At 53.1% G+C, this 24,297-nt stretch overlaps 1 protein-coding gene across 1 annotated transcript; it reads left to right on the plus strand.

Annotated features, from left to right (window-relative positions):
- The first annotated feature begins 5,656 nt into the window (after positions 1–5,656).
- Positions 5,657–17,186, plus strand: PCIF1 (PDX1 C-terminal inhibiting factor 1). Its single transcript, XM_033153924.1, has 16 exons — positions 5,657–5,721; positions 8,288–8,426; positions 9,389–9,513; positions 9,681–9,866; positions 10,778–10,905; positions 11,036–11,190; positions 11,299–11,446; positions 11,871–11,954; positions 12,318–12,417; positions 12,528–12,690; positions 13,090–13,262; positions 13,381–13,467; positions 13,904–14,088; positions 14,302–14,395; positions 14,588–14,763; positions 16,106–17,186. Exons 2-16 carry the CDS (start codon positions 8,303–8,305, stop codon positions 16,344–16,346), a joined length of 2,169 nt encoding a protein of 722 aa, XP_033009815.1. The 5' UTR covers positions 5,657–5,721; positions 8,288–8,302; the 3' UTR covers positions 16,347–17,186.
- Positions 17,187–24,297: the final 7,111 nt, after the last annotated feature.

Genomic DNA, 24,297 nt, shown 5'->3' on the forward strand with positions numbered 1-24,297 from the left:
ATTATTATTTATTATTATTATTACTACTACTACTACTACAATTTGGGGATATGGCTTTTAGGCAGAGGGCTAAGCAGATTCTCTGCCTCATGGCTGCCCCAAGCAAATTTCAAGGAATAATAATAATAATAATAATAGGGAGACATTTCTAAGTCACACCCAATGTTGTAGCTCTTTTGGAAACAGCTTTAGCAGATTGCAGAGCAGCGCACACAGTTGGATGCCCTCAAGATGCCCCCTTAAAAGAAGGGCCCTTGCTGCTCAGGGGCAGAGTGCCCACTCTGCCAGCCAAAGGTCCCAGGCCGTGGCCTCTCCAGACAGGGCTGGGCAAGAAATCCTGGAGAGCAACTGCCACTCCATGTAGACAACACTGAGCTGGATGGGCCAGAGGGTTTGACTCAGGAGAAGCAGCAGCAGCAACAGGCTGAGAAGGGTCAGTGTTTTCTCCCTCTTCCTGGCTGGTAGCCAGATTCTGTGCCCAGATTTGTAAGCTCAGATCATCCTCTAGAATAAAATAGCTTTCTAGGGAAAAGATGAAATTCCTTTTTGGGGCACCTTAGGATCAGTTTTTATGGCAGCCCAAATCTCAGTCGTACGGATGTATGTATATATTTCAATTTTAACTCATGAGCTATTGCTGCAATTTATTTTAATTGTATATTCTGTTTTTACGAATGCTGTCACTTTTGCGTTATGCGAGCTGGCCTTTGGCCGTAATAAATTGCTACTTCTCCCTCTTCCCAAAGCAACTCTATTACTACTGGGGGATGACCATTGATTCATTAATCTTCTAAACTCCCATCTCTCAAGGCACTTAGCACCCATCAAAAACCAGTCAAACCCCCTTTTGCTTTTAAATTATTTTATTCTTTCATGCTTTTGTTTTTTGTAACGTTGCAAACTGCTTTGACATGTTTTGTGATTGAGCGATACAATATATAAACGCCTTTATAAATAAAGTCAGAGGTGAACAATAAATAGGCTTTTAACAAGACTAAAACCCTGGCAAGAGGACCCGCTTATCCGGCCAGGGAAACCTTTTGGAACAAAAATGTCTTCAATTGTTTGCCGAGGCTGTGGATGCTGGTGGCTCCACAGAACAAGGGCAGCTGCACTACAAGCCCTGCTAAGGAATGGGCTTCTGACATCAACCGACTGCAGTGATCAACTGGGTGTGTAAGGGACAAGGCAGTATCTCTCTCTCTCTCTCTCTCTCTCCCTCTCCCTAGCAATCAGGTCCTGAGCTGTATAGGCACTTGAACTTGACATGTAGTGTGCATCGTCAGTCATTGCAAATCCCGCAAGTAGGGAGTGATATGCCTCGTGAGATTCATAGAATCCTAGAGTTGGAAGAGACCCCAAGGGCCATCCAGTCCAACCCCCTGCCAAGCAGGAAACACCATCAAAGCATTCCTGACAGGTGGCTGTCAAGCCTCTGCTTAAAGACCTCCAAAGAAGGAGACTCCACCACACTCCTGGGCAGCAAATTCCGATGTCCAACAGCTCTCAATGTCAGGAAGTTCTTCCTAATGTTTAGGTGGAATCTTCTTTCTTGTAGTTTGAATCCATTGCCCTGTGTCCGCTTCTCTGGAGCAGCAGAAAACAACCTTTCACCCTCCTCTATATGACATCCCTTTATATATTTGAACATGGCTATCATATCACCCCTTAACCTTCTCTTCTCCAGGCTAAACATACCCAGCTCCCTAAGCCGTTCCTCATAAGGCATCGTTTCCAGGCCTTTGACCATTTTGGTTGCCCTCCTCTGGACACGTTCCAGCTTGTCCGTATCCTTCCTGAACTGTGTTGCCCAGAACTGGACACAGTATTCCAGGTGAGGTCTGACCAGAGCGGAATACAGTGGTACTATTACTTCCCTTGATCTAGATGCTATACTCCTATTGATGCAGCCCAGAATTGCATTGGCTTTTTTAGCTGCTGCATCACACTGTTGACTCATGTCAAGCTGATGGTCTACCAAGACTCCTAGATCCTTTTCACATGTACTGCTCTCAACAGCATCTCCAAAAAAATTTACACATCATTTGGGAAGACAGGCGAACTAATGTCAGTGTCCTGGAAGAAGCAAAGATCACCAGTGTCAAAGCGATGATTCTTCAACATCAACTTCGTTGGACTGGTCATGTTGTGCGGATGCCCGATGATCGTCTTCCAAAGCAACTGCTCTATTCCAAACTTAAAAAGGGAAAGCGTAATGCTGGTGGTCAACAAAAGAGGTTTAAAGACTCTCTCAAGGCAAATCTTAAAAAAATGTAGTATAAACACCAACAACTGGGAAACACTGGCCTGCGAGAGCTCCAGTTGGAGAACAGCCTTTACCAAAGGTGTCAAGAACTTTGAAACAAAATAAAAAATAAAAAAAATCCTTCCAGTAGCACCTTAGAGACCAACTAAGTTTGTTCTTGGTATGAGCTTTCGTGTGCATGCACACTTCTTCAGATACACATGCACACGAAAGCTCATACCAAGAACAAACTTAGTTGGAAGGATTTTTTATTTTTTATTTTGTTTTGACTATGGCAGACCAACACGGCTACCTACCTGTAAATGGACTTTGAAGACACTAGAACGCAGAACGCAAGGGAGAAACGTGCTAAGAGGAAGGCACGCTTGGCAAATCCACACGGTGATCAACTCCCGCCCGGAAACCTATGTTCCCACTGTGGAAGGTTGTGTGAATCCAGAATTGGCCTCCAGAGTCACTTACGGACTCAGTGTTAAAACCCCCACAAAGAGCACAGTGCAGGAATTCAACCATGAGGTTTCCAACGCAGCGCAAGGGCAAGCTATGGGTAGGCAAACTAAGGCCCGGGGGCCGGATTCGGCCCAATCGCCTTCTCAATCCGACCCGCGGACGGTCCGGGAATCAGCGTGTTTTTACATGAGTAGAATGTGTGCTTTTATTTAAAATGCGTCTCTGGGTTATTTGTGAGGCATAGGAATTTGTTCATTATTATTTTTTTCCAAAATATAGTCCAGCCCCCCACATGGTCTGAGGGACAGTGGACCGGCCCCCTGCTGAAAAAAGTTTGCTGACCCCTGCCTTGAGCTATCGTGACGGGGTACTGGGAAGGCTTTGCGTGATTCCCATGCCCATATCTCGTATCTTGATTTCTTTTTGTCAGTAAACGGAAACCAAGAGCTCAGAGAGTCCTGGACTGTTTACTGACCCGAATATAAACAGAGTGTGGAAGCTGTGCTCTTTCTGCCAACTTGCAGTCTGCACGCAGCTCTTCTTTCCTCGAGGACGATCAGGGTTGCAACATTTAAAAGCCACCCATACTTTTGCTCTGGTTAGCAAGTTCCAAATCCTTTTTTTCTAAGAACCGCCTCTGAGGGTGGAGGAGGAAAACAGTTCACACTCTTGGGTATCAGAAACAGCTTCTTCAAAGGGTTCTGCAAAAATTCCCTATTGCACTGCATTTCCTTTTGCACAGCAAATGTTTATGGCCCCATCTGGACACTGAGGGAGATGCAGCGTACAAAAATAAGGTGTCCTTTTTAAAATCAACAGGCCCCCAATGAAAGGAAACTGCAATTTGGATGCAGGAAAAAGCTCAGCCACCTTTATCTATTTATTATTTCATAAAATGTATACATCTCCTCGACTGTAAAAAAAGCCCCCTCAAAGCAGTTTGGGGGGGGCATAAAATGATGCCTGGGGGGAAAAAAACCCCACCCCACCTTTCAATAAATTCCAGTAACACTAGGAAAAAGCTCAGCTGTATAGTATTCATCTATTTATTATTTCATAAAATTTATACCTCTTGACTGTAAAAGCCCCCCTTAATGCAGGTTATAAAAAACACACCCATAAAATGATCCCTGAAAAACTAAGAAAATTAATGGAAGTCTTAATAAAAGTTAAAATAACACTGGACTGAAACAGATTAAAACTCGCATTAGCTTTGTAAATATTTGGGCAGGCATGTCTAAACAAAAATGCTTTTCGCAGGCGTGGAATGGAGTCCCCACCCCCATCATTCTGCCTGGACACTGAGGTCCAGCGCCGAGGGCCTTCTGGCGGTTCTCTCCTTGCGAGAAGTGAGGTTGCAGGGGACCAGGCAGAGGGCCTTCTCGGTGGTGGCACCTGCCCTGTGGAACACCCTCCCTTCAGATGTCAAGGAAATAAACAACTACCTGACATTTAGAAGACATCTGAAGGCAGCCCTGTTTAGGGAAGCTTTAAATGTGTGACATTTTAATGTATTTTTAATCTTTGTTGGAAGCCGCCCAGAGTGGCTAGGGAGACCCAGCCAGATGGGCGGGGACGGGGTACAAATAATAAATTATTATTATTATTGAAAGGTTGAGTTCTTGCCCAGGTGTAAGGGGAATTAAGGAGCCCCTTCTGCAGAAGGAGGCGCCCAAGGGACCGTCGGTGGGTGAGGCCACCTCTCAGGTAAACCGCTCCCAGCTACTAGTTGCAACACCTTGAACTTGACCCAGAATTTGCAACAGCAGCTGATGCAACCGGCAGTGCGGGGGGGGGGGTGTCTCCCAACCACTTTCGCGAATCTAATTATTTTCTGAGTTGCGCCACCCCGGACGGGATTCGAACTCTCCACCACCAGCGAAACAGAGCGCGTCTACGGTCTGCGCCTGCGCACGCGGCGCCGCGTCTCTCCTCCCCCCCTGCGCCTGCGCCGCCAGCCTCGTAGTGCGCCTGCGCCGCCGTGCCGCGCCCCCTGAGCGGCGCGTGCGCACTGCTCCCGGCGGGGTGTGTCCGGCGCCTGCGCGCCGCTCGCCGCGGGTCCCGAAGACAAGATGGCGGCCGCGGCTGCCCGGGTGAGGCGGCGGCGGGAGGGCGGAGGACAGCGGAGAGGCTCCCACGAGCCCGGCGCCGAGGCCCAAGGTGAGGGCGGCGCGGCGCGGCTCCGGGAGGCGGCGCTCGGGTCCGCGGGGGGAGCGGGAGCGCGTGCGTGAGGGGGCGGCGCGGCGGCCCAGAGGGAGGAGGGGCCGCCGAGGGCGACGCCGCCGCCATCTTGGAAGGAGACGGGACGCACGCGCGCGCGACCGAGAGCGACGGGAGCGCGCGTGTGTTGCAGCTCTTCTCCCCCCCTCCCTTATCTGGGCCGAGGGCGAGTGCGCGGCAGCGCCCCCTGGCGGAGACTCCGAGGCGCCCCGGCCGGAAGAGCTTCGGGGGCTCCGGCTTCTCTCGCCCGCCATGGCCGGGAAGGGAGAGCCGAGCCGCCGCCTCCGCCGCGCGGGAGCCTCCCCGCCCGAGCCACCGGCTCCGCTGCCTTCCGTCCCGCCGGCTTGGCCTTTCCGTGCGCGCCAGCCAGCCAGCCTTCGTCGTCCTTCCTTCCTCCTCGCCTGCCTGCCTGCCAGCCTGCCTCTCTCTGGCTGCTGCAGCGCTGGTCTCGGTGCGCTCGGCCGCCCAGCCCCGGACCCACCCCCTCCGCGGGCCGCCGAGCCAATGGCTTCTCCTCGCCTCGCCCAGCCCCGCCGCCTCCCTCCCTGCCTCCCTCCCTCCCTCGCTGGCTCACCGCCGCCTCTTGCCTTGCAGCGCAGCAGCGCCCCGCCGGCCCAAGGAGCCCCAAGCAGCCCCGAGGAGACCTCGCCCCGGCGCCCCGCACCAGCCGCCACTAGCCGCCCGCCCGCCCGGTGCTCCTCCGCCTGCTCTCCGGCCCCAGGCAGCGGACCACGATCGTCGCCGTCGCCGCAGCAGCTTCTGGTCCCTGGCGGAGGCCGCCCCCTGTGGGTATCTGCTCCTCCTCCTCCTCCTGCTGCTGCCGCTGCTGCTCTGCAGCCCCACCTGGCCATGGACCTTCCTGGTGTCTCCCAGGCAGCTGCCCTCCCATTAAAACGGGGCGCTGCCGTGTGCTGCACCCTCCAGAAGAAGCTCCTCCGGTGTTCTGTTTTTCCTTCTTGCCGGCAGATTGTGATCCATGCCCTCCGCTGTTGTTGCAAGGAATTGAGGGTTAGGCCGACCAGATGCCCCACAAGGGGCAGCTGAGCACCACAAGCAGCACTCTCCCCACTTCGGGGACCCCCCTGCAGCCGGTATTCAGAGGCATTTGCTGCCCCCAACTAAAGCCTCTTACAAATTTCCCCTGGTGTACAGAGTTGTCCGACACACAAGTCAAGGTGCCTTTCCTGGGTGCTCCAGTTTGGGAAGGGTGCTGGGAGTTCTGTGTTCAAGGCCCCAGCACCCTTTCCAAACAGCAGTTTTCTCAGTTTCTGGGAGGAATCCTTCTGTATCCCAAATAATTCCTTGGCCGGTTAGAGCTCCAAGGGCCTGGTCCACCCAGTGAGCTGCTGTTCCCGGTGCCCATTTCCACACTCCAAATGGCTTCTCAACAAAGCAGGAAGCAGGAATGTTTCTCTGCCATTCCCGCTTCTAAGCTGTAAGCTCCTTGGGGGCACGGCCCGGAGTTTCAAAACATTTCAGACTCTTGCCATGCTATGGGCCATGTACAATACTAGGTAGCTGTGCCCTGGTGGCAATTCAGCCTTGTGAATAAGCCCACAAAAGTTTCTAAAGAATTATATTCTAGCTTGCTGGGATATAGCAGAGGAGAGAGAGAGACCTGCATTTCTCTGCTGTGTTTCTGTGCAGGGGCTGGAGGGAGGCTTCCATCCATTAGCAGCCCACGTGATTCCTTTTCTGGGCACAAAGGAGGGCTGAGTGCCCGCGTTGCCCCTCTTCTATTGCCACACTCCTTTGCCCGCATACAGTTCCTTTGCACCCATGTCTGCCGGCAAGTTCTTAAACACAGAGTTATGCTATTCCCTTTGGGGGTAAAGGAGCAGAGGGTTCTGGGTGTCTGCTGGCATAATTCCCTCTGTATCCTGGGGGCCAGGGGTATAACAGACTGGGGCACAAAGAGTGCTGGCTGGCGGAATATGGTTGGCGTTAGATATGTGATCAGACGAAACCTTACTATGTGCTTTGCTAGCCCAAGGGTGCCCTCTGGCCACAGCTCCTGTCACTCTTGACCATTGGCCTCGCTGCCTGAGGCTGCTGGGGGTTGGAGTCTGCAGCAGGTTGGCCACCCCGATTCAGCCCCTCATGCACAATGCTCTGTTCTGACTGAGTTGATGGGAGGAGGCAAACGAGGGAGGATAAGGTCACCAATGGTGCAGATAGCCTGATGAAACTGCCCCCCTCCCCGCCCAACACGGGCTTGCCTGTGTCTTCTTGAGTTGAATCATCACCTAGCTGCCTGAGCAGGTGTCTTGCGCAACCAAGCAGAGCTGTTGAGGGTGCCTGGAGATCTGTAGTGGAACTCTTACTCTGTTCTGCTACAACCATGCTTCAAGAGCAGGCAAGTTCAAAGGGAAGCCCAGGCTGGTCGCCATGCTAAGTCGTTTATTTTGGATGCTGTTTGGACAGCAAAAGCGGGCTCCCTGGGATGCACCCTTGAGGGACTCCTGCTCCCTCTCAGACTGAGCCTAGTGTCATACAGGCAAGGCAGATACAGACAGCAGACAGCCCACCTGCCTGCCCTCGTGCCCTGCAGAGTGCGCACAGTCTGGCTGGCGTTTCTGGAGCATGGCTTAAAACGATCAAAGGCTCTCAAGGCTTCCAAGAGAACTTTTCCCGTGTGCCTCCAGATTTGGTTGGCCCCAGCCCAGGATTCTGTGGAGAAGATGGTATCTTGGTGATGCCGTAACAATAGGGAACGGAGTCAGGGTTTGCGTGGCACGCAGGGCTCTACAGCGCCTGCTCCAGCAAATTTCGGCAGCAGAGAACAAATGGGCAGGAAGCACATTCCCAAGGGAGATGGCCTGGGGAGGGCTGCCTGGCACCTCTTGATCTCCACCGCTTCATTGCGTGGGGCTCTGTGTCCTACAGCCACCCTCTTGGTTGCTCATCCCGGCTTGTGTGCAAATAGCCAGCCCAGAAGCAGGTGGCTTTGCAGCCTGGAAGCTATAACTAGGGTGTCCCCCCCCTGTGTGCTAGTTGCCCTATTGGTCATGAATGACCCTGCAGCCCTCCAGATGTACTTCCCATCATCCCTGGCCGACAGCCATATTGGCTGGGGCTGATGGGAGCTGGAGTCCAGCGTCATCCAAAGGACCAGAGTTTAGCTACCTCATTCTGCAGGGTCTGGGCAAATAAATGTTTTTGTGGGTTTTTTGTGTTCCCTGTCTTTGGGGTGCATGTGAGGTTTGTCTTTGGACCCCCAAAACTCAGATGTGTCTGCCTGTTTTGCCAGGCAGGCCCAAGAGGGCTGTGCATGCAAGAGCTCTTCTGGTCTGGACTAGTGGTTGTGCGAACAGGGCATTTTGTGACAGCGTTTCCTTCTGCCTCCTTCAGTGCAAATGCTGAGAAATGGCCAATGAGAACCACGGCAGCTCTCGGGAAGAAGCTGCTCTGATGAGCCACTCTCCCAGCACCTCCCACCAGAACCAGCCCAGCTCCCCCAAACCTGTCCGGCAGGTCCAGGATTTGCCAGGTACTTGTTTTGTTCTCCAAACTCTCTTATATCTTCTCCAAACTCTCTTATATCAATCCATAGTTTCCATGATGGTTGTTACACTACAAGTGAAATCAAAATCCTGCTCATGTTTCCATCTGTTTACAGTGGTCTCTGATTTGCCAGGTTCTTGTTGGCTGTTAGGAGAGCCCAACGTGGCACAGGGTTGGGGAGAGGGGGGGGGGCAGAAAGCAGGAAGGAAGCTGCCTGCATGTGGGTGCCCAGCCCCCTCTCCCCCAGCCAAGCCTTTCTGACCCATAGCTCTAGGGATGCAGCCTGTGCTGGATGGGGTAGCACTCCCCCTGAGGGGACAAGTTCGCCGTTTGGGCATGCTCCTGGACTGAGCCCTCAGCATGGATGCGCAGGTTTGTTCTGCAACCAGGAGTGCATGTACACAGTTGAAGCCAGGCTGCCAGCTGCCCTCGTTCCTTGAGGTGCCTGATTTGGCCACCGTGAGACACGCCTTTGTGGCGTCCCTTTTGGATAGCTATAATGCGCTCTATGTGGAGCTGCCTTTGAAAAGGGCTCAGAAACTTCCAACTGGCTCAAAAGAGCTGCAGCCAGATTGCTGACCAGGCCTGTTTCCAGGCACAATTCAAAGTGCTCAGTATGACCTATAAAGCCCTACACGGCTTTGGTCCAGGCTAGCTGAAAGACTTTATTCTCCCATAGGTTCCTGCCTGGGATGTAGGCTCCTTCTGCTGCGAGGTCTGCCTGCTTTTTAATGAAAGGCCTGGTGCCATGCTGTTTTTATCGCAATTATTTGTACGTTTAAAACAGATTTCATGGACGTATATAGTTCTATTTATGTTTAATTGTTTTTTGTTTGTTGCTTTTTTGGTTTTTAGTGATTCTTGTTTTTTATCTGTAAGCAGCCTTGAGTCCCGGGGTATAAATAAATATATAACAATAGTGATAACAGCTCTTTTTCCGTCCCTCAGATGAGCTGGTGCAGGCTGGCTGGGAGAAGTGCTGGAGCAAGCGGGAGAGCCGCCCGTACTACTTCAACCGCTTCACCAACCAGTCGCTCTGGGAGATGCCGCTTTTGGGGCAGCACGACGTCATTGTGAGTTGGCCGTCGAGCGAGCAAGCAGGCAGAGAGGGGAGTCCACAGCCAGCGGGAGGATTCGGGCAGCTGGGCGGCCTGACCACCCAAAGGGTTTCGAGAAAGGAGAGCTGCCTGTGGGGGGAGGGCTCCTGTCGACCTAACTCTTCTCTTTCTGGGCTTTCTAGTCTGACCCTCTGGGCCTGAACGCTGCCCCGATGCCTGCAGAAGGGGGAGTTGGTGATGCGGCTGCTGCCGCCGCCGCCGCCACCGCTGCTGCTGCTGCTGCTGCTGCCGCTTCTGAAAACAAGATGTGGAAGCGGAGACTCTCTGAGGAGGTTCAGCCCAGTGGCAACAGCGTGAAGAAGCCCAAGGTAGGCCTGGTGGGCACCGAAGGCTCCCCAGGTGTGGGAGGAGATTCCCTTTGGGGATTTAGTACAGAGGCTTAAAGCAGATTCCCAGTTGGTCAGACCTCTCTTCAGAAATGCATCACCAGACAGAGTCCACAAGGGCCTCCATTAACACACAGCTTATAAAGGAAAGGGGCATCATCCTGGTTGTTGATACTCCCAGCAGCCCCCTTCTGACACCCCAGGACACCCCTTCTGCAACCTCCCTAGTCTGTGAAAACACTTATTCAATCCAAGCTTTTTTGCTGTACATGCAGATTCCTCCTTGCATCATATCTGGAGCTGTTTTTCATGCTTCTAACACTTTGCGTTAGGCTCCTCCTAAACCGGTTCTTGCCAGTTTTGTGGCCAGGCCGCACTTCTGCCTTCCTGATAATGTCGGAATTTCCACACCACTCAAACTGAAGCTTGAACGGTGTTTCTCCCCTAGGTGGCAGGCAGGGCTGTTTCTGCTTCTTGCAGAAACTTGTGAAACCAGATTCTTTCAGAGCAGAGGGAACCAGGCCAAATGGGTGTAACATGCTCCCCGGAAACGTGGGCTGGAGGGCGGGCTGGCTGGCTGTTCAACTTCTTGGCAGGAAGCAGCTGTCTGCAGACACGTGTCACTGTGGGTTGAAGTTTTCAGGGGGAACTGGGCATCCCTGGCGTGAGCTTCTCCTCTTCTTAATATTTATTGGCATCCAAACTGGCTGGGTGCCTTTCTGTTCCCTTATTGTCCTGCCCTTATTCCTTGTGGGAGGAACCAAGAGATCTCTGGTAGCGATTTTGATTCAGTTCGGTCCCCGGCAGTAAGAGGGGAGTTGGGTGTTGCCCTGGCCAGCCTGGCCTTGGCGCTGCTACCTCTCCCAACGTGACCTGGCGTCTCTCACTTTCAGGTGGATGTCCCGGGAAACCCCCCAACTCAGCCAACACCCAACTCCTCCAACGCCCCTGGGGCGGCTCTGCTGAAGATGTTTGGTGTCTCTCCTGAAGACAAGCAGGCGGCTCTTTTGCGACCCACCGAGTGAGTCGCGTCTGCCCGCTCTGCCCCTGGAGGTGGGCTCTGGGCAAGGGACTTGGGTGCTGCTGAGCCCCACCTGCAGCGACCAGGCAGTTCACAGCCTGCTGTTCTCCCCCCACCCGCCCCCCTGCAGAGTGTACTGGGACTTGGACATCCAGACCAATGCCGTGATCAAGCAGAGGGCGCCCTCGGAGGTGCTGAGCCCCCACCCAGAAGTGGAGCTCCTCCGGTCCCAGCTGATGCTGAAGCTGCGCCAGCATTACCGGGAGCTCTGCCAGCAGCGAGAGGGTGAGTTCTCCCTGCAAGCTTCCCGCCCCCTTTTTCCGTAGACACCTGCCCCGTGCCGGGCGCTTCTTCCCAGAGCCCACAGCCTGCCTGCCTCCCTCCCCTCCCCAGGGATCGAACCTCCGCGGGAATCCTTCAACCGCTGGATGCTGGAGCGGAAAGTGGTGGACAGAGGGACGGATCCTTTGCTGCCGAGCAACTGTGAACCGGTCGTGTCTCCTTCCATGTTCAGAGAAATCATGAATGACATTCCCATCAGGTACTGCTGGCAGGTGGGGCTCCTAAGGTGGGAGGGAGAAGGAGGGTCCGTGGGATTCTCCTCCAAAATGCCAGTTGCTGAAAATCGAAGGAGGGGAGAGTTGCTGTTTTGCTCAGCTCCTGCATCTAGTGGGCCGTTGTGAGAAGAGGCAGCTGGGCCAGGTGGGCCATTGGCCTCATCCAGTTGGCTCTACTTAGGGCATTTGTGCTCAGGGGTTCCCTACCCCTGTCTTTGCAGCAGTGGCTCTCAGGTTGGACTCTGATGGACTCTCCTTCCTTGGAGGTCTTCACGCAGAGGTTGGGTGGCCCCCAGCCTGGGATTCTTTAGCTGTTATTCCTGCGTTGCAGGGGGTTGGGCTAGTTGACCCTCGGGGTCCCTTCCAACTCTACAATTCTGTGATTCCACCTTTTTACATGTCCTGCAGATTGTCCCGCATCAAGTTCCGGGAGGAAGCCAAGCGGCTGCTCTTCAAATACGCTGAGGCTGCAAAGAGGCTCATTGAGTCCAGGTGGGAACTTTGGCATTTCTGTCCTTGTATGAAGCTGCAGAGGGCAAGAGGGGGTGGGGGCCAGGGTCTTGCGGGCTTGCAAAAACCAGTGCAGAATGGGCAAGGCTGTGTGTCCGTGTGTGTCTCCAGCCACACAGATTAAGGAAAGCAAGCAGCGTGATTAAAAGGAAGGCGAATCGGGCCACTCACTAGAAACTGTCCGGTGGAGGAAGGTCGCAAGGAAAAGGGAAGTAACCAAAAGGCGGAGCAGCGAGAGAGAGAGAACAGGATGTGTTTAAAGCTGTTGCTGAGTCCTTGTTCAGTTTGAAAGGCAGGGCTCTATTGGCCACGGGCTTCAGCCGTGTTGCCCTCTGTGTGCTGCAGGAGTGCCTCTTCAGACAGCAGGAAGGTGGTGAAGTGGAACGTGGAGGACACCTTCAGCTGGCTGCGACGGGACCACTCCGCCTCAAAGGAAGACTACATGGTCAGTTGCCTTTTGCAGGGGCAGAGCCCCCTCTGTGTATGTGTGTCCCCCTCCCCCTGTCCGTGCCTGGGGGCACTCCCGCGTGTGTAACAGCCCCATCCCCCCCCCAGGACCGCCTGGAGCACCTGCGCAAGCAGTGTGGGCCCCACGTGTCGGCGGCAGCCAAGGACTCGGTGGAGGGCATTTGCAGCAAGATCTACCACATCTCTCTGGAGTACGTCAAGCGCATTCGTGAGAAGCACCTGGCCGTCCTCAAGGAGCACAACATCTCTGGTAGGCGCAAGCAAGAGGGAACGGGAGCCCGGGTGGTGGGTGTCGTCGTCAAGAGCGTTGGATTCAAACCCCATACTTGGCCCTGAAACTCACCGGGTCACCTTGGGCCAGTCACACTCCCTTAGCCTGACCTCCCTTGCAGGGCTGTTGCTATTGCGAGGATTAAGTAACGAGAGGGAGAGCCGTGTGTGCCCCCTCGTGCTTGGTGGGATAAACCATAACAGCAAATCCGTCACCAATAAATCAGCCGCTTGCCCTGGCTGAGGCTGCAGACTCCCACCAGCGTTTTGTGTTGGGGGGAACTGGGTCAGGGGCACTTGGACTGGGGTGGGAGCTGCCCCTCGCCCAGCCGGCGTGGGCGTGGCCTGGGTGGCACTAACTCCTCCCCTAAACCTGCAGTGGAGGCAGAGACTCCAGAGGTGCAGGACCGGCTTGTCTACTGCTACCCGGTGAGGCTGGCCGCCCCTTCCCCCCCACTGCCAAACGTGGAGATCCACGTGGAGAACAACGTGGTGTGCGTCCGCTACAAGGGAGAGATGGTGAAAGTCAGCCGCAGCTACTTCAGCAAGCTGGTAGGTGGCAGCAGGGAGAGGAGAGAGAGACCGGGGGGGGGGGCAGGGCCAGGGTCAGGCCACCCACCCACACCCCCTGCATCCCAGCATCACCACCTCCCCCTCTGCTCTTCCTCAGTGGCTGCTTTATCGGTACAGCTGCATCGACGACTCGGCCTTTGAGCGCTTTCTGCCAAGAGTGTGGTGCCTCCTCCGCAGATACCAGGTATGCCCTGCCCTGCTGAGCTTGGGCTGACGGGGGCAGGCGGGGGGCTGTCCCTCCAGGCTGGTGAGCCAGGCATCCCCTCCACCTAACAGCTGCAGTCGGCTGAGGAGCTTCCCTGGGCTCTGAGCCTGGCGACACCACCAGGCCCTGTTGCGGGGCTCAGGGCATAGCTGTCAACTTTCCCTTTTTTTGCGGGAAATTCCCTTATTCCAGCGCCGTTTCCCATGCAAAAAAAGAGGGGAAATTGACAGCTATGGCCGTTTCCCAATGCAAAAAAAAAAAAGGAAGGTTGACAGCTCTGGCTCAGGGGCTCGGAGCAGGTGGCTCAGAGTTTCACTTTCCTTCCCCCCTCCTCATGCTTTATTAATTTTAAAAACGTAACAAAACAAATACAAAACAATATGCATACGAACACTCTCCTTTGCTCTCCCCCCAGATGATGTTTGGCACCGGGCTCTACGAGGGGACCGGCCTGCAGGGGGCGCTCCCGGTGCACGTCTTCGAAGCCCTGCACAAGCTCTTTGGCGTGAGCTTTGAGTGCTTTGCCTCCCCCCTGAACTGCTACTTCAAGCAGTATTGCTCGGCCTTTCTGGACACGGACGGCTACTTTGGCTCGAGGGGGTGAGTGCCAGAAGGGGGCTGTCGAGCCCAAAGAGGCTTGGGGTGCCCTAAGGGGGAGAGGAGGAGGAGGAGGGACAGACAGGGCCCTGCCTGTTGTGTCGGACTGAGGTCGCCCGTAGCTTTTGGCGTGGGTTGGGGGGTAGGGTATACCTCCCCCCAAGTTCTTTCTGCCTCCCCTTCCCTCACGGACCCTGCTGCATCTTTCTTCTTCAGTCCCTGCCTGGATTTCTTCCCCATCAGTGGCTCGTTTGAGGCAAACCCTCCATTCTGTGAGGAGCTGATGGATGCCATGGTGTCCCACTTTGAGGTACGCTCCCCCCCTCCCCACTTGTGGGTCTTGCTTTGCTACAAGGTCACATTGCCTCCGTGGTCCGTCCTTCTGGCTTCACTGTTGGGTGGGGCCTTCCTTTCTCCCCCCCCTCCCTGCCCCACACATCTAGAGTGCCACTCGCACCTTGCGCACGAGGCTGAGAGTGCTTGTTCTTCTCCGCTGCCTTAGAAGCTGCTGGAGGCCTCCAATGAGCCCCTGTCCTTCATCGTCTTCATCCCAGAGTGGCGGGATCCTCCGACGCCGGCCCTCACGCGCATGGAGCAGAGCCGGTTCAAGCGCCACCAGCTCATCCTGCCCGCTTTCGACCACGAGTATCGCAGCGGCTCCCAGCATGTCTGCAAAAAGTAAGCGGAGAATCCCAAACCTGCCTCTTCTCCCCCCCCCCGCCCCGTCACCAAAATGTCGTGAGTGACCAGAGAACAAAAGGGAATGCAATCTCTTTAGCAGAAGAAATGCAAGCCGGCAGTAGAGGATCTGAAAAGAATTCCAGGAGCACATTGCTAAAAACATACAACAACAAGGCGAACCTTTAAATACCTTAGTAGCAGGAGGCTCGTCAGGGAGGCAGTTTAGGCCTTTGGGAGAAAGGCCATTGAAGGGGGCAGAAGTGGGTCGCAGAGAAGCATTCTTTGCACCTGTCTTCCCTGCCGAATCTGCAGGCCCGACTCCGGTGCCTGAACCTGACCTTCACAGCAAGGGAGCCTGAGGCAGGGAGTTATTAACTCAAGAGTGAGATCGCTGCTCTTCTAACAACTATGTAACTTGTCCCCTAAGATTGGCCTCTGTAGCCAAGGACAAATGAGTTACCAATGCCACACCTTTTTTTAAAGGGGTTGCAAAGAGGGGGAATCTGGAGAATCTAGTGGAAAGCGTTAAAGGTAGAATTGCCAAGCATACAGAAGAACAAGCCTTGCTGAAGAAGAATGAGCATGGCTTCTCCAAGGGCAAGTCTTCTCTCACTAATCTATTGGAAAATACGGGCAATCCAGTTGGCATAGTGTACTTGCTCTTTGAGGAAGCTTTTGACAAAGTGCCTCTTTGCTAATGTTGTTGTTGTTGTTGTTGTTGTTGTTGTTGTTGTTGTTATACTTACACCCCGCCCATCTGGCTGGGTTTCCCCAGCCACTCTGGGTGGCTCCCAACAGAATTAAAAGCACAATAAAACATCAAACATTAAAAACTTCCCTAAACAGGACTTAGAAGTCATAGAATACCAGGCTAAGTCAGCTTGTGGATCAGGAACTGGTTAACCCACAAAGCGGAGAGCAGGGGATTTTGAGCACCCTTCCGAGTAGCAGGCTATCATGGCAAATGTGGGCTCTTTTCAGGGGTGCTTCACCCAGCACCCCTTCTCTTCCCCGAGGTGAAGGCGGTGGCTGCTGCCGCCAGTTGGCCACCGACAGAAGGAGGAGCCCCCTGTCTAGTCTGGCCTTCTCTGCTCCAGCCTTGTCGCCTGAGATCCCTTTCACAGCAGGTTTCAGGGACTGAACTGGATGTTCTCCGTGCAAAACGGGAAGTAGCGAATCTGTGAGACCGAGCTGCAACTCCCATCATCCCTGGCTGTTGGCCGGGGCTGATGGGAGCTGGAGTCCAACTCTGTGTCCCTGTTCCGTTGCTGCGTTATGAGCCGGGGTGGGCCCTCGTCTCCTCCGAGGGGCAGCTTTGACGGCCTGTCTTCTGTTCCAGGGAGGAGATGTACTACAAAGCTGTGCACAACACGGCTGTCCTCTTCCTGCAAAACAACTCTGGCTTCGCCAAGTGGGAGCCCAACGCAGAGCGACTGCAGGAGCTTGTTGCGGCCTATAAGCACTCGGGGCGGACCCTGGCTTCATCTGCATCCTCCTCATCGTCCTCCTCTTCAGCTTCAGAGAAGGAACGAGAGACAGTTCAGGACCAGAGCAGCAGCCGGGAGACAACCCCGAACTAGCACACTCATGGCTGGGCTGACGGACAGCGGCGGTGGGAGAGGACTGTGCTCCCAAGGGAGGGGGAAGGGGCTGGCCCCGCAGTGCTGGAGGCGGGGATCAGCTCCTCCGCAACTTCTGCCTTCCTCTCCAGCCCCGCAGGCCCTTCCTTCTCCCTTCCTGGGGGGCGTTCCCCCGCCCTTGTATGCTCCACCCAGCGGCAGGACCGGCTCCTGGCCTCCTTGAGTTGCACTGGGCGAGGAGGTGCCTGCCGCCCACGTCGTAGCTCCCCCACGGATCCCACTTGAGCCGGGGCAGCTGGGACGGACAGCGGGGTGAGGGTCTGGCTGCCTGACCTGCCATGTTGGAGGAAAAGGGGTGGCCCAGTGCTGCAGCCGGACATGGGCCGCCTTCCGCGAGGGGAAAGGAGCACGAACAGAGGGACGCTGGTGGCGCCATGCCCTGCGGTGTTCTTTGCGCTGCTCCAGCCATGTGTCTATACTGTAAATACATGTCCGTGTGGCAACTCCGCGCGCTGAAAGGTCATGCCGCCGCCTCCCCTCTCTTCTTCCCCAGCTGTACCAGTTGCGTGTTTTCACCGAAGCTGTTTCCTGTAACCGGTGGGGCAAGGGCGCCCCCCTTTGTGTGTGTACAGAGGTCTTGGCTGCCATTTTTGTAGTCGTCGCAGTTTTTATCCGAGGCTCCGGGCTTTCTTTGAGACCAGCAGAGGGGTTTTGTGTTTTTTAAAGGATTTTAATTTAACAGTGCTAACCATTTTATTACTTTTATCAAAGAGCAAAGGAAAAGTCTATTTTTGATTTTGTTTCCCAGTTCTTAGGAACATTAAAACCAGCATTACGGTGCCCCCACAGGCCTTGGCTGCTTTTCCTATGTTAGGTTGAGTTTGGGAAAGTTAGCTCACAAGGTGCTGATCCTGTGGAGTTGAAACCACGGGAAGCTTGGAAGAGGTAAAGGTGTGTCTTGTGCCTGCTGGAAGAGGTAAGAAGCTTGGAAGAGGTACAGGTGTGTTCTGCTCCTGCTGCTCAGCTGACGTGCAGGACTTGCTTTGATGTTGTAGAAAAGACAAGGGTGTGTGGATGTTGGTGTAACTGACGCTAACATGCTAAGTGGCTCAATACACAATGTCTCTTTCAGTCCAGAGACCAGGATCTCTTTCACATGCAAAGGTTGTTGATTTCTCCTTCTGCACTATCGGCTGCATCCAGTTTGGGAAGGTTTGTTTTGTTCGTTGCTAGAACCATTGAAACCTGTTAGTGGGTTTGGAGATTGCTAGACGGAAGGCTTGTTGCCTGCAAAAATAATCCAGGCCTGCAATGATTTTGAGAGCAAATGTCAAGCTCTGGGCTTTGTGACGGCCTTGAGCAGATGTGTGCTTCCCTCTGAAGGCAAGCCCTGACTCTTGGCAGACTTTTGCAAGGCGGCAAAATCTTCTCTTCAGCCAGCTGCTCTCCGGGTACGGAAGAACCCTGCCTCCCCCCCCCCCTTGCTGGAAATAGCATCCTGGCTGCACCAGAAGTGCCTTAGGGCAGGGGGAGTTTATAGCCTCCCATCCCACCCCTGTCACTTTGGTGTAGTCATAGTGTCATAGAATTGTAGAGTTGGGAGGGGCACCGAGGGTCATCTAGTCCAGCCCCCTGCAGTGCAGGAATCTTCAGCTAAAGCATCCAAGACAGGTGGACATCCAACTTCTGCTTTATTTTTATTTTTTAAAATAGTTTTTATTCAGTTTTACATTTTTTATATTCAGCACAATCATCATTATCACAAAAAACCATATGCAAATCCCAGTCTTCTGTTCCAATGGATCTTTATATCTTTCCCAAACTTTTTAAAAGGGATCTCCTAAACATATGGTTATAACATCCTTTATGTACCTCCCCTTTGTCATGCCACAAATACACATGCCACCCAACTTCAGCTTTAAAACCTCCAAGGAAGGAGAGTCCACCGCCTTCCGAGGGAGTCCATTCCGCTGTCCAGCAGCTCTTACTGTTGGAAGTTCTTCCTGATGTTTAGTCGGAATCTCCTTTCTTGTAACTTGAAGCCATTGGTTCAGGTCCTCCCCTCCAGAGCAGGAGAAAACAAGCTTGCTCCATATGTGGGAAGTGGGGATGTTGTGGAAAGGAGCCACAACGTCTTCTGAAGATGCGGAAAATAATTTCCTGTTGAGTTTATGACAGTGGTGCTTCCACATGAAGGTGAGCATCATGTCTCTCAGTGTCTTCCAGGCTCAACATGCCCACCTCCCTCGACTGTTCCTTATCAAGCATACTTTCCAGACCCCTTTACCGTCTTGGTTGCCCTCCTCTGCACATATTCCAGCTTGTCAATTTCCTTGTTAAACTGTGGTGCCCTGAAGTGGATCCCTTCCAACTCTTACCATTCTAAGATCCTAAGTGGGCACGAAACTCTGAGGACGGGGGCCTGACCAAGGCAGAACCGGTTATAGAATCATAGAGTTGGAAGAGACCCCAAGGGCCATCCAGTCCAACCCCCTGCCAAGCAGGAAACACCATCAAAGCATTCCTGACAGATGGCTGTCAAGCCTCCGCTTCAAGACCTCCAAAGAAGGAGACTCCACCACACTCCTTGGCAGCAAATTCCACTGCCGAACAGCTCTCACTGTCAGGAAGTTCTTCCTAATGTTCAGGTGGAATCTTCTTTCTTGTAGTTTGAATCCATTGCCCCGTGTCCGCTTCTCTGGAGCAGCAGAAGACAACCTTTCACCCTCCTCTATATGACATCCTTTTATATATTTGAACATGGCTATCATATCACCCCTTAACCTTCTCTTCTCCAGGCTAAACATACCTGGCTCCCTAAGCCGTTCCTCATAAGGCATCGTTTCCAGGCCTTTGACCATTTTTTTTTTATAAGATTTTTATTATTTTACCATAAAACAAGACAAAAACAATATTAAACATACATAAACACAATGAAAACATAATACACAATCAACAATATAAAGCATAACAATACCATACAAAAAAGAAAATTTATACAAACCTTACCAAACACTTATCTTTGTTTCTCAACTTATTTTTAACTTCTTGGGGGGACTTCCCCTGGTCCCTCCTCTGTCTTCAAAAACATATATACTCTTTAGGTAGCTTCATTTCTTTTCTCATTAACTTATGCTCAATATCCTAATGCTCTTTAAATTTATTTAAACCAATATATTTCTTAACTTGTATTCTATATCTTAAAACCTTCTTATACAAATAGATCTATCACATCAAAATTTCTTCTAAACCATTATAACCAACCTTAAACTTCTAAAAGCCGACTCTTTTATATATTTCTGCTCAAATATTCAAACATTCAGTTTAACATGCTTAACTAAATAGTCCTTAAATTTCTTCCAATCTTGCGACACCTTCTCCTCCCTCTGGTCTCGGATTCTGGCGGTCAGGTCTGCGAGCTCCATATACTCCATCAGCTTCGTCTGCCATTCTTCAATTGTCGGTAGCTCTTCACCCGCCTTTGACCATTTTGGTTGCCCTCCTCTGGACACGTTCCAGCTTGTCAGTATCATTCTTGAACTGTGGTGCCCAGAACTGGACACAGTATTCCAGGTGAGGTCTGACCAGAGTGGAATACAGTGGTACTATTACTTCCCTTGATCTAGATGCTATACTCCTATTGATGCAGCCCAGAATTGCATTGGCTTTTTTAGCTGCTGCATCACACTGTTGACTCATGTCAAGTTTGTGGTCTACCAAGACTCCTAGATCCTTTTCACATGTGCTGCTCTCAAGCCAGGTGTCACCCATCCTGTATTTGTGCCTTTCATTTTTTTTGCCCAAGTGTAGTACTTTACATTTCTCCCTGTTAAAATTCATCTTGTTTGCTTTGGCCCAGTTCTCTAATCTGTTACGGTCATTTTGAAGTGTGATCCTGTCCTCAGGGGTATTAGCCACCCCTCCCAATTTGGTGTCATCTGCAAACTTGATCAGGATGCCCTCAAGCCCATCATCCAAGTTATTGATGAAGATGTTGAATAAGACTGGGCCCAAGACAGAACCCTGTGGCACCCCACTAGTCACTTCTCTCCAGGATGAAGAGGAGTCATTGATGAGCACCCTTTGGGTTCGGTCAGCCAGTTAAGTCCAGTCAAAGGCGACTACGGGGTTGCGGAGCTCATTTCGCTTTCAGGCCGAGGGAGCCAGCGTTTGTCCACAGACAGCTTTCCAGGTCATGTGGCCAGCAGGACTAAACCGCTTCTGGCGCAACGGAACACCGGACGGAAGGCAAAGTGCACGGAAACGGCGTTTAGCTTCCCACCACTGCGGTACCTATTTATCTACTTGGGCTGGTATGATTTTGAACAGAGCAGTCCAGACCATGGTTGCTGCACTTCTAGTCCAACCTTGGTTTGCCCAGCTGCGCCTTCGTGTGGAATCTCACTGAATTGCTTCTCGCATCCTTTCTCCAAAGACATCACGATGGTCTGGGCTTATTCTGACTTCATGAGAACCTGGGGGGGGGGGGGGAGAGACTGGCCAAAGGGTGCGTCTGATGGGCCTGAGCCCAGCTTCCGCATTCCCTGTGCCACCCTTGCCCTTCCCCTTAGGATTGATTGAGGCCACCCAAGGGTCATCTAGCCCAGTGTTTTTCAACCTTTTTTGGGCAAAGGCACACTTGTTTCATGAAAAAAATCACGAGGCACACCACCATTAGAAAATGTTAAAAAATTTAACTCTGTGCCTATATTGACTATATATAAAGTAATTCTCTTGAATTTTTCAATTTTTCCCACGGCACACCAGGCAACATCTCGCGGCACACTAGTGTGCCGCGGAAGAGTGGTTGAAAAACACTGATCTAGCCCAACCCCTTGCAGTGCAGGCATCACAGATGAAGAATCCCCACCAAGTGGCCCCCCAGCCTCTGCTGAGAAACCTCCAAGGAAGGAGAATCCACCGGCTTCTGAGGGAGTCGGTTCCACAATGGGGAGGAGCACGGAGTGTGCCTGAAGTGTAATGCAGTATAAATTGAGTAAATAAAAAGCAAGGGCCATCGAGTTTTGTTTGATGTGGAGGTTGCAGGTCACGTAGGAAAAAAGAAATTTGTTTTCTTATATCACCTATATTTCAGAAATAATTTTATCTAGGTGTAAACCAAATACAACCATGATTGTGCACATGTGTGGCCTAATTCCACAGGCTGCAGAAATGTACGTTCATGTGCATCTCTGCTTCTATTTTATTTTTAAAGCAAGTTCCTAGTCCTTAGTATGCCTGCAGAAACATGTCAGATGGTTGGTGAAACCTGCAGGAGCTTCAGAAGCCAGAGAAGTCCCTGAATAATACTGGGGGTGGTGGAGTGAGTAGTACAGCATCCTTCCTCCATGACTAAGCAGAGTATACCAAATGCCAGAAACTGGAATAAATTAGGAAAATAAGAAATGACGCAAGCGGGAAATGACGCAAGTGCAGAATTATTTTGTTTTGCACAGGGTCCTCGCAGCCCTCCATGAAACATCAATGGGTTTGCACATGGAGGACGGAGAGGTTGCCATTGTCCACCTTCGCAGGGTTGTTGTTCCCTTGCTCCCTGGTCAGTTGGCAAGCAAGTGACCTCAAGACCTGCCTCTGTCCCATTTTCTCTGAGAAAGCTAACGGTTGTTGGCTGACAGTTGTGCCATCCTTCTCTGGAGGCCCAGAAGCACCTAGTCATCTTTGCTACATATTGGTGGCAAATTCCTTGAGTATGTGAAGGTCTCGCTCTTGCCTCGCCTGAATCTGCCATCTTCTCATTTCATTTGAGTAAAACTCCCCGAACCCTTCCTGCCTTAATTTTTTATCTCTCTTGGGCACTTCTGGACAGATTTGCTCCCACAAGTCTGTAGCGGAGAAGTTCCTGATTTGTTGGTTTGGTTCTTTTATTCTCCATTTATATCCTGCTTCCTTTCCAAGGAACCCAAAGTTCCTTGCATGCTTCCTCTCTCCAGTTCCCTTTCCTCACAACAACCCTGTAAGCAGGGGTGGCCCGTCCTGTTGGCTACCGGAGGTGAAACAAATGTGCTGCCCTGTGCACCCCCTTCTGCCACTGGTGGAATGCCCCCCTGCATTCGGCAAGAGCTGGGGTGCTGCCTCTTGCCCTTCTGCCGCCTGAGACCCGTGCTTCACCCTGCCTAATCAGTGGGCCGGCTCTGCTGTGAGACTGGTGGGGCTGGGGGGGGGGGGGGAACGGCCAAGGTCACCCGGGGAGCTTCAGGGCGCAAGTGAGGACTTCAACTGGTCATCCTGACCTCTACTTCCCACTGACACTCAAGACCAAATCACCCACATATCTCTATTTTGATTTTCTCTGTGTGTGCGTGTGTAGGTACAGACAAATAGGCAGTGGCACCTTTTGTAGCTAGAAACCAATGGATGTAAGTTGCCATGACTATTGGCTTCAGTAGGTTGATGGTGCAATCCAAAAGAGGTCTGATAGGATTAGGAAGCAAGTCCTGTTGAATTCAATGGGGCATAATCCCAGGTAAGTAGCATGTGGCTTGCAACCTTAGATGATGATGTTGTTGTCGTTCAGTCGTGTCCGACTCTTCGTGACCCCATGGACCGGAGCACGCCAGGCACGCCTATCCTTCACTGCCTCTTGCAGTTTGGCCAAACTCATGCCAGTCGCTTCGAGAACACTGTCCAACCATCTCATCCTCTGTCGTCCCCTTCTCCTTGTGCCCTCCATCTTTCCCAACATCAGGGTCTTTTCTAGGGAGTCTTCTCTTCTCATGAGGTGGCCAAAGTATTGGAACCTCAGCTTCAGGATCTGTCCTTCTAGTGAGCACTCAGGGCTGATTTCTTTAAGGATGGATAGGTTTGATCTTGCAGTCCATGGGATGAGCAACCTTAGATGCTCCCTATAATTGGCAATGCCAAGAGATTAGAGGGAGGGGTGGTGCTGTCTTGGATAATAATGAGAGAAGGTGCTGGGATTTTGGGGGGGGAGGGGAGTGTTTTCTCTGGCGTCTTCAGGCGTCCTCCTACCAACCACCCCCTTTCAGTGGGTCTCCCACCTTCCCTCTGAGGCACTCAGGTGGGCACCCGTGGCTCGCTCCCCCAACCTGCAATATTTCCTGCACCAACCAACCAGGTAGGGCAAGCAGAGAGGCAGTGAGTGGCCCGAGGCTGCCCAGGAGCTCCATGCCCGAAGGAGCGCAACGGCGAGCATCGCCACCACGGTGCCCTGGTCATTCTCACGACGGCCAAGTAGAGGGCAGCGCCCTGCGAAGGATGCGCAAGGCCGCGGCAGCATCTTCTGCGTCGCCTCTCCCCTCCCCAAGCAACTTGGGGCCTGGGGGGGGGGAAGGATGGGGTGCGCTAGATCGGCGGGAACCCAGTTGTGCTGCTGAGGAGGAGTGCGCTTCATCTCGGCATATCCATGGAGTTGGGGGTGGAATCAGGCCGTACATCCGGGATGGGGGAGGCGGGGAGGGCGCCTGAGCCTGACCAGCCATCAACATCCTCTCCATCTCTTCCTCCTGCATCCCGGCTCTGTTGCCATAGCAACGGCCAGGCGGTGGCTGTCGGCGGCCCGCGCGAGCGTCTGCCCGGGGCTGCAGCAGGAGCCGGAGCCGGAGCCGGAGCCGGCAGCGCCTCTCTGGGAGGCCGGCGGGACGACCCCCGCCCGCCCACCCTTCCGCCCCTCCGCGCACCAGGTAGGGAGAGGGATGGGTTACCTTGAACTCTGGGGGAGGAGGGAGGCGAGGAAGTACTCCTCCCCGTGCTGCCTGGGGCCCGGCCCGGCTCTCCCAGCAGCGGTACCGACGGGGCGGGGGGCGCGCGCTCTGGGCGAGGTGGGTCCCAAAAGCTAGCAGCTGGGCAAGGCAGGAGATAATCCCCACCACCAACAACAACCCCGGGAGGAAGGGGGGAGGGGTGTCCTCTGTTCTGAACAGCGCTCGGCCCTCCCTGAGCGCGCTGGCTGGGACTGAGGATGGGAGCTGGA

This window comes from Lacerta agilis, chromosome 6 (assembly GCF_009819535.1).
Source record: "Lacerta agilis isolate rLacAgi1 chromosome 6, rLacAgi1.pri, whole genome shotgun sequence".
Taxonomy (NCBI): Eukaryota; Metazoa; Chordata; class Lepidosauria; order Squamata; family Lacertidae; genus Lacerta; species Lacerta agilis.

Excerpts from the sequence above, each read along its gene's own strand:
- PCIF1 (XM_033153924.1), top strand. The coding sequence starts at position 8,303 with ATGGCCAATGAGAACCACGGCAGCTCTCGGGAAGAAGCTGCTCTGATG. Across the intron at positions 11,447-11,870 it reads ATGAATGACATTCCCATCAG|ATTGTCCCGCATCAAGTTCC; the intron begins GTACTGCTGGCA and ends CATGTCCTGCAG. Across the intron at positions 14,396-14,587 it reads CCATGGTGTCCCACTTTGAG|AAGCTGCTGGAGGCCTCCAA; the intron begins GTACGCTCCCCC and ends CCGCTGCCTTAG.